Genomic DNA, 13,890 nt, shown 5'->3' on the forward strand with positions numbered 1-13,890 from the left:
TCTCTGCATGATAAAAATCACTCATCAAATCTTGTTAGCCTAGTACGGTCTATGTTATTCCAACCGGATTTTAAGGGATGAACTGCTGAAATGAGTAAAGTCAGATTTGCTTTGCTTTTTTGTGTTTGCTACATTTGTGTTTTTGCTAGTGAGGATCCATGGAGTCTGAACAGCATCCTCCCCACTTTTTTTTTTTAAGATTTTATTTATTTATTCACGAGAGACAGAGAGAGGGAGAGAGAGGCAGAGACACAGGCAGAGGGAGAAGCAGGCTGCATGCAGGGAGCAGGACAGGGGACTAGGAGCAACCCCTGGGCCCAAAGCAGGCACTAAACCACTAGGCCACCAGGGCTGCCCATCCCCCCCCCGTTTTTTAAGATTTTTTTTTTTTTTTAATTTTTAAATTCATGAGAGAGAGACATAGGCAGAAGAAGAAGCAGGCTTCCTGCGGGAGCCCAATGCAGGACTCGATCCCAGGATCCCCAAAACTCGACCTGAGCCATCCAGGTGTCCCTGAATATCATTCCTTCTTTTTTTTTTTTAGCATTCCTTCTTAAAACAAAAAAGGGGGCTCCTGAGTGGCTCAGTTGGTTAAGCAGGTTAAGTATCTGCCTTCAGCTCAGATCATGATCCCGGGGTCCTGAGACCGAGCTCTGCATCAGGCTCCCTGCTCGGCGGAGAGCCTGCATCTTCCTCTCCCTATGCCTGCCACCCCCCCTGCTTGTATGCTCTCTGTGTGAAAAAGGTAAATAAAATCTTTTTAAAAAATTATTAAAACAAAGGTGTTGAATCACTTGGTTGGGTTGTATCTGGAGTTTCTTGCAAATAGTCAAGGTGTTTCAGGCTTGGGCAGCCCAGGTGGCTCAGCGGTTTAGCACCATGGCCTTCAGCCCAGGGCGTGATCCTGGAGACCTGGGATCCAGTCCTGCATTGGGCTCCCTGCATGGAGCCTGCTTCTCCCTCTGCCTGGGTCTCTGCCTCTCTCTGTATCTCTCATGAATAAATAAATAAAATCTAGAAAAAAAAAAAAGAAGTTTCAGGCTCTGCAGCACTAAATCCTACAGTGGTGGTTTCCTTGGCAGTCCCATGTGCTGAGATGTCACACTAGGATCCCCTCCCACAGGCTGGCACAGACTATGGGCAAGCAGTGTGTTTCCTCAGTTCATAAATGATCTTTAGTTCCTGTTTTCCCCTCATCTTGTTTCCTTTGCTCACCAGGACTAACTTCTCATCGATTTATAACTTATGTTTTTATAAATAATATAGTTAAAGTTTAGGTGAACCTGGGTGGCTCAGTGGCTCAGTGGGCCTTTGGCTCAGGGCATGATCCCAGGGTCCTGGGATTGAGTCCCATATTAACGGCCTATGTCTCTGCCTCTCTCTGTGTCTCTCATAAATAAATAAAATAATAATAATAATAATAATAAGTGCAATTCATTTCTTTTTCAAAGTAACTTTGGAAACTGGAGTTTCACACACAGCCCTGTTTTCCGACCTATTTCTTTCCTTTGGTGGCTGTCCAGTTGGTACCTCTGCTCCCTGGGCGGACTCATTTTAGCCTCCACTTTTAATTAAAAACTTAAAGGATCTTGGGATCCCTGGGTGACTCAATGGTTTAGTGCTGCCTTCAGCCCAGGGGCTGGTCCTGGAGACCAAGATCGAGTCCCACATCAGGCTCCCTGCGTGGATAATAATAAATAAATAATAAATAATAAATATAAATATATAAATACATAAAAACATATAAATATATAAGTATAAAATATATAAATAAATAATAAGTAAATAAATATAAGTAAAATAAATAAATATAAAATAAATAAAATCTTAAAAAACATTTAAAGGATCTTAACGAAGATGGTACCGATGTTGATAATGACGATTTTCCATTTTATGCAGTTTTCGCCTGTCGGCCTCAACGTTCTGCGGGAGCTGTTGCAATGTCTCGGCATGGATCAGACGGCCGGAAAAATCGGACTGGGAATGGACTTTTTTGAAATGCCAGCCAGCCGACGCCCTGGTGCAGTTTCAGGAAGTGCCGCCAGATGGCAGTGCAGGAGGAGGGCACAGAGCCGCCCGTCGGAGGCCTCTCTTGACTGACAGGCGCGCCGCGCGGGTAGCGGAAGCGGAAGCAGAAGCGGAAGCGACCACGTGGGGCGCGCTGGACGGCGGCCGACGCGGTGCCTCCGCGGAGCGAGCTCCTCGGGGCGGCGCGGGGGCGGCGTCTCTGCAGCCTGGCTCCCGCGTCCCGGGGAGGGGGCCCGGCGGCCGTCACCATGGTGAAGGAACAGTTCCGAGAGACGGACGTGGCCAAGAAAATGTGAGGAGCAGCAAGAACGGCCAAAGGGCGGAGAAGGGGGGGGCGGGGGGGGGCCGCGATGGGGCGCAGGTGGAGCGGGGCGGGCGGCGAGGCCTCCGCAGCCCGCGCGGGGACCTCTCGGCGACCCGGGCCGCGGCGCGGAGGGAGTGGGGCGCGGGCGCGGGCGCGGGCTGGCGGGGGGCGGCGCGGGGCGGCGCGGGGCGGCGCGGGGCGCGGAGGCGCCACCCGCCGACCTGAGAGCATGGCCCGCGGGAAGCTGTTCCCGGTGTCGGGAGCAGCCTCGGGACCGAGGAGTCTCCACGGGGGGGAAGCGACCCCCCCCCTTCTCGCAGCCGACGCCTCGGAGGGGGCGTCGCGTCCTGGCGGTCGGGCGGGAGGCGGAGGCGGACAGGCCGGCGCAGGCAGGCACAGGCAGGCGCGGGACGACGGGGAGCGGGGGCTCGTGCGGGGGCTCGGGCGGGGCTCGTGCGGGGGCTCGTGCGGCGGCGCGGAGGGCGCCGAACCCGCAAGACTTGAAGCAGAGGAATGCCGACCCGCAGGGGCAGGGACATCCGGAGCTCGGCTGCGGCACCGGCTGAAGCGTCCCAAGTGGGGGAATATCTTTTCTTTTTCTTCAAGATCTTACTTATTTATAAGAGGCCGAGAGAAAGACCCAGGCAGAGGGAGAAGCAGGCTCCGTGCAGGGAGCCCGACGCGGGGTTCGCTCCCGGGACCCCAGGATCGCGCCCTGGGCCGAAGGCGGGCGCTAAGCCGCTGCGCCACCCGGGCTGCGCAGGCAGGGGGCGATCTTGATAAAAGAGTTCTCTTTCTGGGAGATCTGCTGATTGATTCTTGGGGAACAGAGTAGGAGGGAGACCTTGAGCCCTACTGCAGGGGTCTGGGCGGGGCATGATGATGTCCTGCACGAGGGTGGTAGAGTCGTTGGAGACATGGATTTTATTTTATTTTTTTAAGATTTTATTTATTTATTCATGAGAGACACACAGAGAGAGAGGCAGAGACACAGGCAGAGGGAGAAGCAGGCTCCATGCGGGGAGCCTGACGTGGGGACTCGATCCCGCGACCCTGGGGTCGCACCCTGGGCTGAAGGCAGGCGCCGAACCGCTGACCCCCGCCTGCTGCCTGGAGAGGTGGATTTTAGAGGGATTTAGGATGTAACATTGACAGCAGTGGTGGGGATGAGAGTGACACACAGGATTTCTTGCTTGGATGGTTGCTATTCGTGGGGAACAAGTGTCTTACTAGAAGTCCTTGCAAGCAGTCCCTCCACATTCACCCCGGCCCCTCATGTGGACCCCAAACCCCACCCATGTTCAGATGGAATCTATTCTCACAAAGCAGCCCAAGGGACCCATGAAGGTGCAAAATAGATTCCTGACACCTCAGTTTAAACCCTTCCAGCCCCTTTCCGTTGCACCAGCATGTAAATTCTCTACCCGCGTTTTGAAGCCCAGCATGACCTGGCCCCCATACACTGCACTGATCGCACCTTGTACCATAGTTTTCTACACTCCATCCTGTTGGCTTGGTTTGTTTGGGTTTTGAATGCCAAGCTTGTGCTGCCTCTGGGACCCTTGCCCTAATGATTCTATAAATACCACATCTCTCTCCTGTTGTTTTTTTTTTTTTAAGATTTTATTTCAGACAGAGAGAAAGCACAAGTGGGGGGAGGGGCAGAGGGAGAAGCAGACTCCCCACTGACACGAGGCTCCATCCTAGAACTCTGGGATCTTGACCTGAGCCAAAGGCAAACACTCAACCAACTGAGCCACGCAGGCGCCCCTCCCTCCTGTCTTATAGCTGTCTCCCTCTTACTCAGAATTGAGCTCCCATGTCAGTTTTACAGAAGGGCTTTCCGACCCCACAATGTAGTTTCCTCAGACTCTCCACCACTTCACATCGTTTTCATTGTCCACATGTGTCTATGTTTCTATATGTACTTGCTTACTGTCAATCTTGACGATAAGTCCAGAACTGTGAGCTCCATGTTGGCAGTGACCCGTGTCCATCTCACCTAACCTGTTTCCTCAGCCCCTCGGAATGGTACTTGGCACATGGTGAATCCCCAATTTGTTGGTCAAATGACTGAAAGAAGAGATCTGAGGAAGAAAGTGCTGGGTTCTGTTTTACATGTGTCAAGTTTGAGATGCCTGTACAGCTGTGCAGAACAGGTGTCTCTACGGTCTCCCTCTGAGTAGCAGTAGCTGACCTACAGATGGAGATAAGATGGACATTAATGTGTACCTGAGCGATACAGTCACTCAGGAGGGGTGTGTAGGACAAACAGAAGAGCCTGAAGGTTGCATCCCTAGGTGAGGAGAGAGCAGAATATTTCAGGGATGGTGTAGAAGAAACCACCACTCAAGAAGATGTAAGAAGGAAGAGCTGGCACGGAGCGGGGGCACTCCAAGAGTCTGTGGTGTCACCAAGGCTATAAGAAAATATTTCAAGATAAGAAGGAAGGGGGAGTTAACATCTAGCACTGCAGAGAGGTGAAATGAGAACATTTTTATCGAATTTAGCCACAAGCAGGTGGGATTGGTGACCTTGGTGAACACCATTCATTTGATAGTAAGAATGAAAATGACTTCAGCAGGATGAAGGGATGTTAAATATCCCAAGGAAAATTTGATTTGAACGTTAGTGATAGGGGAGCAGAGCATGTAGACAGTTGGAAGAGTAAGGTTGGTTATGGTGGGTCACTGCGTAATCTCCATTTTTGGTAAGTGGTTTTGATGTAACTGTTTCCCTGGTTTTTGTTGTTTTTAATTAAGTAAGCTCTACACCCAGCGTAGGGTTTGAACTCCCAACCCTGAGATCAAGAATCACATGCTCTAGGACTGAGCCAGTCAGGCGCCCCAACTACCCTATTTCTTTTTATTCCAGAAGCCACATCTGTTTTGGAATGAAGTCACCTGAAGAGATGCGCCAGCAGGCCCACATCCAGGTTGTGAGTAAGAACCTGTACAGCCAGGACAACAACCATGCTCCCTTGCTGTACGGTGTGCTTGACCATAGGATGGTAAGACCCCCACCCCTTCCCAGTTCCATGTGTTTTGACTTGCTGATGAAACCAGTGACTTGTCAGATTGGAAGAAGCAAGAGCTTCTTTCCATCTCCCTGATTTCCCCAGCACATCTCAGAGACTCCAGCCTTGGTCAGTTGGATGTGAAGACTCTGCACCTTCCCAGGTGATTCTGACTCAGAGTCACCTGGTCCCACTTCCCTGTCCAGTGGTCTCCATTAATAATTGGGTGTGCTTTTATCCAAAGGGTACAAGTGAGAAGGACCGTCCTTGTGAAACCTGTGGGAAGAACTTGGCTGACTGTCTGGGCCACTACGGGTATATCGACTTGGAGTTGCCATGCTTCCACGTGGGCTACTTCAGAGCAGTTATCGGCATCTTACAGGTGGGCACAGACATGTTTGTGTTCAAGGCGTAAACTTAGGAATTACTAGTCAGGGACATTGGGGTGAGCTTAGCAATTGTGAGTGATTTGGAGATACACCTAGGGAGAATTTTTATGTTACTTACATATGGAATATTGCATCTTGCAGTAAATTCAGTTGCATCAGGATTGTTTATTCTTTAATTTTCCTTGAATGGGTGATAGATAAGCATTGTGAGAAATAACCATAAATCAAGCAGGACAAAACAGCACAAAGTTAAAAAATTAGCAAAATCCTACCAGGCAGCTATGACTGCAGCTAGCATTCTGGTGAACATGTCTATGCATCTTTGGGCATGTGACTCAGTTTCAGTGTCCTGGGCAAGAAGTAGGGGTGACTTTTTTTTTCTTTCTTTCTCTCATCCTTTTATCTGTTTTAATTTTTAAAAGATGATCTGTAAAACCTGCTGCCACATCATGCTGTCCCAGGAGGAGAAGAAGCAGTTTCTGGATTATCTGAAGAGGCCCGGCCTGACCTACCTCCAGAAACGTGGACTAAAGAAGAAAATCTCTGATAAATGCCGAAAGAAGAACATCTGCCACTACTGTGGCGCTTTTAATGGTGAGCAGAAGACGTGAAAGGCTTAGTGAAAGCCGTTTCCATTCGCTCTGGTCCATTTAGCTTATGAGTTGTTATGTAGTGTTGGGAAGTCAGGTTTTTTTCTTGCAAACTAGGCTTTAGAGCCTAGCAACATGTCCTGTTAGCAAATGCAATTTCAGTGACCTCATTATCAGGACTGCAACCTCAGGGCAGCCTGACCAAGTACCTCATTAGTCCAACCTTGGTAAATAAATTCCCTCCTCACAGGTACCGTAAAGAAATGTGGACTGCTAAAGATAATTCACGAGAAATACAAGACCAACAAAAAAGTGGTGGATCCTATCGTATCGAATTTTCTTCAGTCTTTTGAAACAGCCATCGAGCATAACAAAGAAGTAGAACCACTGCTGGGAAGGGCACAGGTGAGCCTGAGAGCACATGCCTGCCTCCCCCTGCATCACCCACACCCATTCTCACCCGTTCCTCTCTCTCATAGACACATCTTTCAAAATGAGAAATCCACTTAAGTTAGATTCCTAGGGATACTTCAGAACCAGTGCTTATGTTACGCAGTGTTTAACATAGACTGGCCTTGTAACTAATGCATTTTTAATTGTGTGGGTAATGTGTTTAGTTTTATCATAAGAGACTGGCTGTGTCGAGCATAAGCTGAGAGATGCCGTTTCTCACTTGGGTACTGAGATCTTAGAAATTGTAGGTGACTCCCATTTCTTTACTTGGCACAGACATAAGTAGAATTTTGTGAGGTATCCTGCTCTACGTTGCTCCAATTTTGATTAGTATTTAATTACCACAGTGACAAATCAGAGCTGTGGGGAGCATCAGGACCTGCAAGACAATGGGTCTGTGAAAACATAACTGATATCCTAGGACAGGGTGTTGACCATCACACAAGGGGCAGAGACAGTTCACTGGGAAATCAGGAGGAGGATGGCACTTTGGACTTAGGGAAGACTGAAGAAAGGTGTGGTGTGATCTGGTCTTTAACATGAGCAGGGTTTACGAGTCAAGGGCAGGCATCTCAGCATGTCTAGGCAGCAGTGTCTAGACTGTTTCTAAAGCTGAGGCTCTGAAAGACCAGGGAGTGCAAATAAAAGCACCCTGCCTTCGGCGACTGCTGTTAGGGACAGTCACTGTCCAAGCTCACCACATGGATTGCTTCCTAGTTAGTTCTCAGGAGCACTTGAGACCGCCTTGCCTCAGATGACTGAGAGGACTCTAGCCAAGGCAACTGGAGAGCTGGACACAAGACAACTGAGAGGTCACTGTAGAGCGTGTCCTGCACTCCCCAGAGCAAAGCCAGGGAAGGCTTTGAGCAGGAAAGTTCATGGTGAATACATGACAAAATCCTGGAATCGCCTGGCTGCTCTTCTAGAGACCCCATTACCAGAGTGAAAAGACAGGCCATGGGCTGGGAGAAAGCAGTCACTACTTGGACTGGATCTGACAGTGGATCCAGAGTCTGGATCTGACAAAGGAATCTCGTATCCAGAATATAGGAAACAGTCCTTAAAAATCCATGTGAAGAATACAATCTGATTTTATTTTTATTTTATTTTATTTTTTAAAATTTTATTTATTCATGAGAGACACACACAGAGAGAGAGAGGCAGAGACACAGGCAGAGGGAGAAGCAGGCTCCATGCAGGGAGCCTGACATGGGACTTGATCATGGGTCTCCAGGATTACGCCCTGGGCTGAAGGCGGTGCTAAACCATTGAGCCACCAGGGCTGCCCCCACAACCTGATTTTTTAAACAGTGGGAGCAAAACTTGAGTTAGCACGTCGCAAAAGGATATATTCAAACAACTAATAAACAAAAAACTGCTCGATGTTATTAGTCATCAGGGAAATGCTAGTTAAAACTATACACGTGCACACCTAGCAAAATTAAAATCTAAAAAAAACTGAAGACCATGTGCTGGCAAGGATGGGAAGCAGCTGGCACTCATACGTTTACAGTGGCAGTGTGAAAAGTTACCACCACTCCGAACAGCAATTTGATGATTTCTTATAACGACATCCACACTCACCATGTGATGTAGCAGTTTTGCTCTTCAGTATATACCCAGGGGAAATGAGTGCATTTGTACAAGAGCGTTCGTCACAACTTTATGACGAAAAGCCACAATTAGAAACAGCCTAGATGTCTGTCAACAGGAGAATAAACAAATTGTCACAGATTCACATGTTGGAATACTGTCCTGCAGTGAAAGAAGTAAACTCATGACACACACAAGCTGGTCACATGTCAAAATTCTGCTGAGAACAAGAAACTCTATACAGGAGGATACGTAGCTTACAATTCCATGTAAATCAAGTCCAATAACAGGCCAGATGATCTGTGGTGATAGACGTCAGGAGAGCAGTTACCCCTGGGGTGAGAGCTTGGTCCAGACTAAAAAGAGGTATCTGGGTCCTTGTAGGAAGAGATGAAGATATTCCATATTTTGATCTGAATACTATTGTGTATGTGTAAAAATGCGTCAGTCTCTCTAGGATTTACACAATTTACTATATGTGAATTCTGCCTCGATGCGGGGAGGGAGGAGGCAGAGTTACAAGGAAAACGCTCTGAGCCTGGGAGGTGATAAAGGAGCCAGAGACCAGAGTCCCTGTGTGCAGTAAGAATGGACAGGAGTTGGGCACCTGGGTGGCTCAGTTGGTTAAGCGTCTCTCTTCAGCTCAGCTCATGATCCCAGCCTCCTGGGATTGAGTCCCACATCAGGCTCCCTGCTCAGTAGGGAGTCTGCTTTTCCCTCTGCCCTTACCCCCAATTGTGATCAATCTCCACCCCCCCCCCCCATAAATCTTCAAAAAGAAAAGAATAAATGGGAGTTGATGATCAACCACCAGGTAGATAGGTGGGAGGAGGAGTAGTCAGCAGTGGGTGAGCAAGTGCCTGCACAGATGTGAAAATGGGAGTGATCCTGGAAATGGGGAGAGAGGTGTCCGTGACTGATTCAAGCAGAAATGTCTTCAGGGCAAGTAGGGCGAAGCTCCTGCAGAGGAAGTGAAGGTGTAGGCTGGGGAAGATGATCTTGCCCTTGTACAGCCATGAGAAGGCCACTTTCCAGGCTGGTGGCTGTGCAGAAAGCTGTCAGAAGCCTGGGGAGCAGCCTCAGTTGTGAGCTTGAGGGGTGCCCAGGTTCTCCGAGGGGCGGTCTTACTTGCTAGCCCCTTGCATGCACTCTGCTGCTCCTGATCAGCCTCCGTGACACCCCACCACCACTACTCCCTGCCAGCTCTCTGCCCAGGACCGGCATCCGCTGTCTGTCCACACCCTGTCCACAATAGCACAATACTCCCATATGGCCTGGGAGGCATCTTGTTTGGGATAAGTCTCCTAAATGCCTCGTCTCTGGAGGTAACCCCCTCCTGTTTAAGAGTCATGAGTCTGGAGCATCCTAGGCATTCCCCCACTGCCACTACTTCCCTGTGTAGCCCATGCCACCCCACCCAGATTTACACCCTAGGGGTGGTTCAGGGTAGTGAAAAGCTTTGATTTTGTGGTCCCATCAGAGATTGGAGCCCAGCTCTGCCACTTTATTCTAGGACTTTAGACACGTGACCCAACCTGGTCGTGAGTTTCCTCAACTATCAACAGGGATTACAAGAGTATCTGCTTTAAGGCTATTGTAAGGATTAAGAGATGAATTCCAGATAAAGTGCCTGGTGCAGAGCAAGTGCTTAGGGCGCCATTACCCAGTTGCAGTAGCTAGCACTGCTGCTGACATCATCATAATGACAGGATGGGACGTCTGGGTGGCTCAGTCGGTGAAGCATCTGCCTCTAGCTCAGGTCATGATCCCAGGGTCCTGGGATCGAGCCATGTATTGAGCTTCTTGCTTAGCAGGGGGCCTGCTTCTCCCTCTCCCTCTGCAGCTCCCCGTTCTTATTCTCTCTGTCAAATAAATAAAATATTAAAAAAAAAGAATAGAAAAGCTTTAATAATGACAGGAGCACTGGCTGGCTTAGAAAAGCACGGGACTCTTGATCTTGGGTTTGTGAGTTCACTTCCCATGTTGGGTGTAGAGATAACTTAAAAATAACCTTTAAAAATAAATAAAAACAAACTTCTTTAGTGAAACTATATGATTTAGTTTACAACAGTAAAAGTATTAAAAAAAAAATAAGGAACTACAGTCAGAGTAAAGACAGATGAGGTTTCTTCTCCTCTCCACATGTATGCTGGGAATCTGTCCATTTGGCTTACCAACTCTGCTACCTCCCCTTCCTCACCAGACGCCCCCTTGCTTAAGCTTCTTAACTGCAGCCTCCGCCCTCCCAACCCTTTGATCTTACCCTTTTCTCAGCCATGGGTCTATTGTCTGTGCCTCGTGTAATACCTGTGTTCCATCTTGTATTTCTGCTGGCTTCTCCTTAAGTGTGGTCTGTAACGAGATCCGTTTTTCTGAGGTCCTATTTGAGGCCTTTCAAACAGGCTTGGAACAGTGGCAGGGCCTCCAGAATCATCAGAGACCATCAGCTCATCCTGGTTCTTAGACCAGCTGCAAAGAAGGGAGGGGGCGAAACAGGAATTCACTATTGCCTGATTCCAAATGGCCCTTCCTTAGAGAGGGCCCCTTAGTCACCTTAGTGAACGAAGCAACAGTGAGTAACTTTTACCTTTTGTGGAGAGGGGTGTCGTGCAGGTGGGTATACTTACTGGCTTGAAGCTCATTAATCTCAGGATGGTCCACATCCTGACATGTTTACCTACCCATTTAATTTCCAGGAACATGGAACCTCTTGTACCTTTATGGGCAGCATAGCATCCTTGAGTTGGAGGAGACCTTAGAGCAGTGTTTCTTGACCTTTTCTGGGTCACAGACCTCTTTAGGCACTGAACAAAAACTCTGGATCTCCAGAGGACTAGTGTATATCCATTCCTTATTTATTCATTCATTCATTCATTCATTCATTCATTCATTCATTAGACACACACAGAGAGGCAGAAACACAGGCAGAGGGAGAAGCAGGCTCCATGCAAGGAGCACAACATGGGCCTTTATCCCAGGACGCTGGGATCACAACCTGAGGCAAAGTAGACGCTCAACCACTGAGCCACCCAGATGCCCCTCTGCTGCCCATTTAAATGCAAATCCAGGAGTTGGCGGACCTGCAGGGAGGAGACTCTCCTTAGTGGTATGCCTGGGTGGTTAAGACCTTTGGTGTCTGTCTCTCAACGTCAGCTCAGGTCTTAATCTCAGGGTCATGAGTTCAAGCCCTGCATTGGGCTCCATGCTAGGCATGGAGCCTGCTTTTTAAAAAGTGTCTCTACACAGAGGTTTAGAAATAGAGAGTTGGCTGGTCAACTTGCATGTTACTGACAAGGGGTTATTGGGATTATTTTCTGATGGGACTAGCATGTCACTAAAGCTGGCCTTTTGATATATTAAGATTTTTTAAAAAGAAAAAAGAAAAAAATGTCTCTATAAATGGCATCAGTCTTGCCCCACCCCCACCCCCAGATAGAAATGTTTTCCACAGCATCCCTGGGCAGAGTGAGCGGCAGGCTGAGCTCTCTCTCTGCCACCCAGGACAGCCCATGGTCCCCCGAGGAGCCCCGGCTATTTGGATATTGTGCCTCGGACCAAACAGCCCTTCCTTCTATCTCTCCAGCAGTCCCTGACTTCTGTTTCCTAGTACATACCAGTAAGTCAGGGCTCTCTCCCCTGTGCCCTTTGGGAGGCTGATTTACCTCACTCTTGAGTGACAGCTCTGTCCAGGAACTGGTTTCTACACTCTTGTCAGTCCTCCTGTCCTCCTGCAATGGCCTTCAGTTCCGTGATATTCTTGTATGACACTGATCTTGGTGCTGGAAGTAACGTCTGGCCATCATCTTGTCCCTAGAACCCTTAGTTTTAGATTTTCTTCGACTGCTTCAGGTGGCCCTGAGGTGTTCCTTGCTGGGAGGCAGGGAAGCTGAGCAAGGTAATTCTGTGGGCAGGGACCCTGACTGCAAAATTTCGAGCAGGATTCCTTCTTTCTCCCCAACCCCACTGCCATCTCCAGGGCAGGCCCACAGAAACCTCTTGTGACAGTATCCTAAGGGCAGTGGCTGTTCAAACATTTCTTTTTAATTTTTTTCCCTATCTCATTAAGTTATGCATAGCAAGTTCTGCTTGTGACATGTATTTTTTGTCACACAGTCATTGATCTCAAGAAAATGTAATTTGTTTTTTAAGATTTTATTCATTCATGAGAGACACATAGAGACAGACACACAGGCAGAGGGAGAAGCAGGCTCCCTGCAGGGAGCCCGATGCAGGACTTAATCCCGGGACTCCAGGATCACGCCCTGGGCTGAAGGCAGCGGTAAACCACTGAGCCACCAGGGCTGCCCGAAGAAATGTAATTTTTAGCACCAAGATACAAGCTGGCCATTCTTACTTTTTATCTTTGAGTATTTCTGATCATGTGTGTAGTTCTTATAAGTAAGTTGTTATAGTATAGCACTTCTATAAAATAAAGTTAATACAAAGACAATATTATGGTGCCTAGGTGGCTCAGTCAGTTAAGTGTCTGCCTTCAGCTCAGGTCATGATCCGAGGATCCTGGGATGGAGCCCCTCTTCTGGCTCCCTGCTCAACAGGGAGTCTGCTTCTCTCTCCGCCTCTCCCCCCGCTCATGTGCACGTGCATGCACGTGCTCTTTTTCTCTCAAATAAATGAATATTAAAATTTTTTTATTGGGCAGCCTGGGTAGCTCAGCAGTTTAGCGCCGCCTTCATCCCAGGGCATGATCCAGGCTGCCCTAAAATCTTTTTTAAAAGACGAAAACAGTGTCTGTTCACTGCAGAAAATTTACATGTAAGCAAAGAAGCGAAAAGATTATACGGTCCAGGTACGGCAAGGTGGCTCAGCAATAGAGGGTCTGCCTTCCACCCAGGCCGTGATCCTGGAGTCCCGGGATTAAGTCCTGCATCGGGCTCCCTGCATGGAGCCTGCTTCTCCCTCTGCCTGTGTCTTTGCCTTTTTCTCTCTGTGTATCTCATGAATAAATAAATAAAATCTTTAAATAAAATCTTAAAAATTTACACAGTCCATTCACCTGTACACAGTACTATTAACACCTTGCTAAATGTTCATTTCCTCTTTTCTGTTTAGCTGTACATTTTCCCCTAAAGGAGATCATATTGTATACACACTTCGTTCATTTACCAATATTTTATGAACATCTTTCACGACCGTAGCTACGTTTGTGTAGTATCATTTTTTAAACAGATTAATAATTGCTCACGTGCAGATCTACTATGATGTTATCTAGCCAGCAACCTATCAGGCTGTTTACAACTCTTCACTATCAACAGCTGTAGGGAACATTCCTGTAGCTGAATCTTTGTGTTGATTCCTGAAGTCCTACCCTTTGGAATAATAATTAGGAGAAGTGGAATTACTGGCTCAAGTAGTTGGATTAATTGGAATAAAGGGTATGTACATGTTTAGGGCTCTGCCAGCATAGCATGTTTCCAACAGAAATTTCTGTCAGTGCTTATACTTAACTCTGAAGTAAGTGGCGGGTAGGGTAGAGAGCACGGAGAGGTAAGTAAACCT

General features: G+C 48.1%; 1 protein-coding gene and 1 long non-coding RNA gene across 2 annotated transcripts in view; one reads left to right on the plus strand and one right to left on the minus strand.

Annotated features, from left to right (window-relative positions):
* Positions 1–1,415: 1,415 nt before the first annotated feature.
* Positions 1,416–1,947, minus strand: LOC129509831 (uncharacterized). The gene is made up of 2 exons (XR_008664411.1): positions 1,865–1,947; positions 1,416–1,679 (listed from the first exon to the last, which is right to left on the minus strand). It is a non-coding gene; the product is annotated as an uncharacterized LOC129509831 (long non-coding RNA).
* A 225-nt stretch (positions 1,948–2,172) lies between these two features.
* POLR3A (RNA polymerase III subunit A) overlaps positions 2,173–13,890 on the plus strand; it is a 51,949-nt gene continuing 40,231 nt past the window's right edge. Inside the window, 5 exon segments of the mRNA XM_055325136.1 lie at positions 2,173–2,320; positions 5,207–5,342; positions 5,593–5,730; positions 6,160–6,331; positions 6,578–6,732. Of these exon segments, the coding sequence (XP_055181111.1) occupies positions 2,277–2,320; positions 5,207–5,342; positions 5,593–5,730; positions 6,160–6,331; positions 6,578–6,732 (645 nt within the window). The 5' untranslated portion in view covers positions 2,173–2,276.

This window comes from Nyctereutes procyonoides, unplaced genomic scaffold (genome assembly GCF_905146905.1).
Source record: "Nyctereutes procyonoides isolate TBG_1078 unplaced genomic scaffold, NYPRO_anot_genome, whole genome shotgun sequence".
Lineage (NCBI taxonomy): Eukaryota > Metazoa > Chordata > Mammalia > Carnivora > Canidae > Nyctereutes > Nyctereutes procyonoides.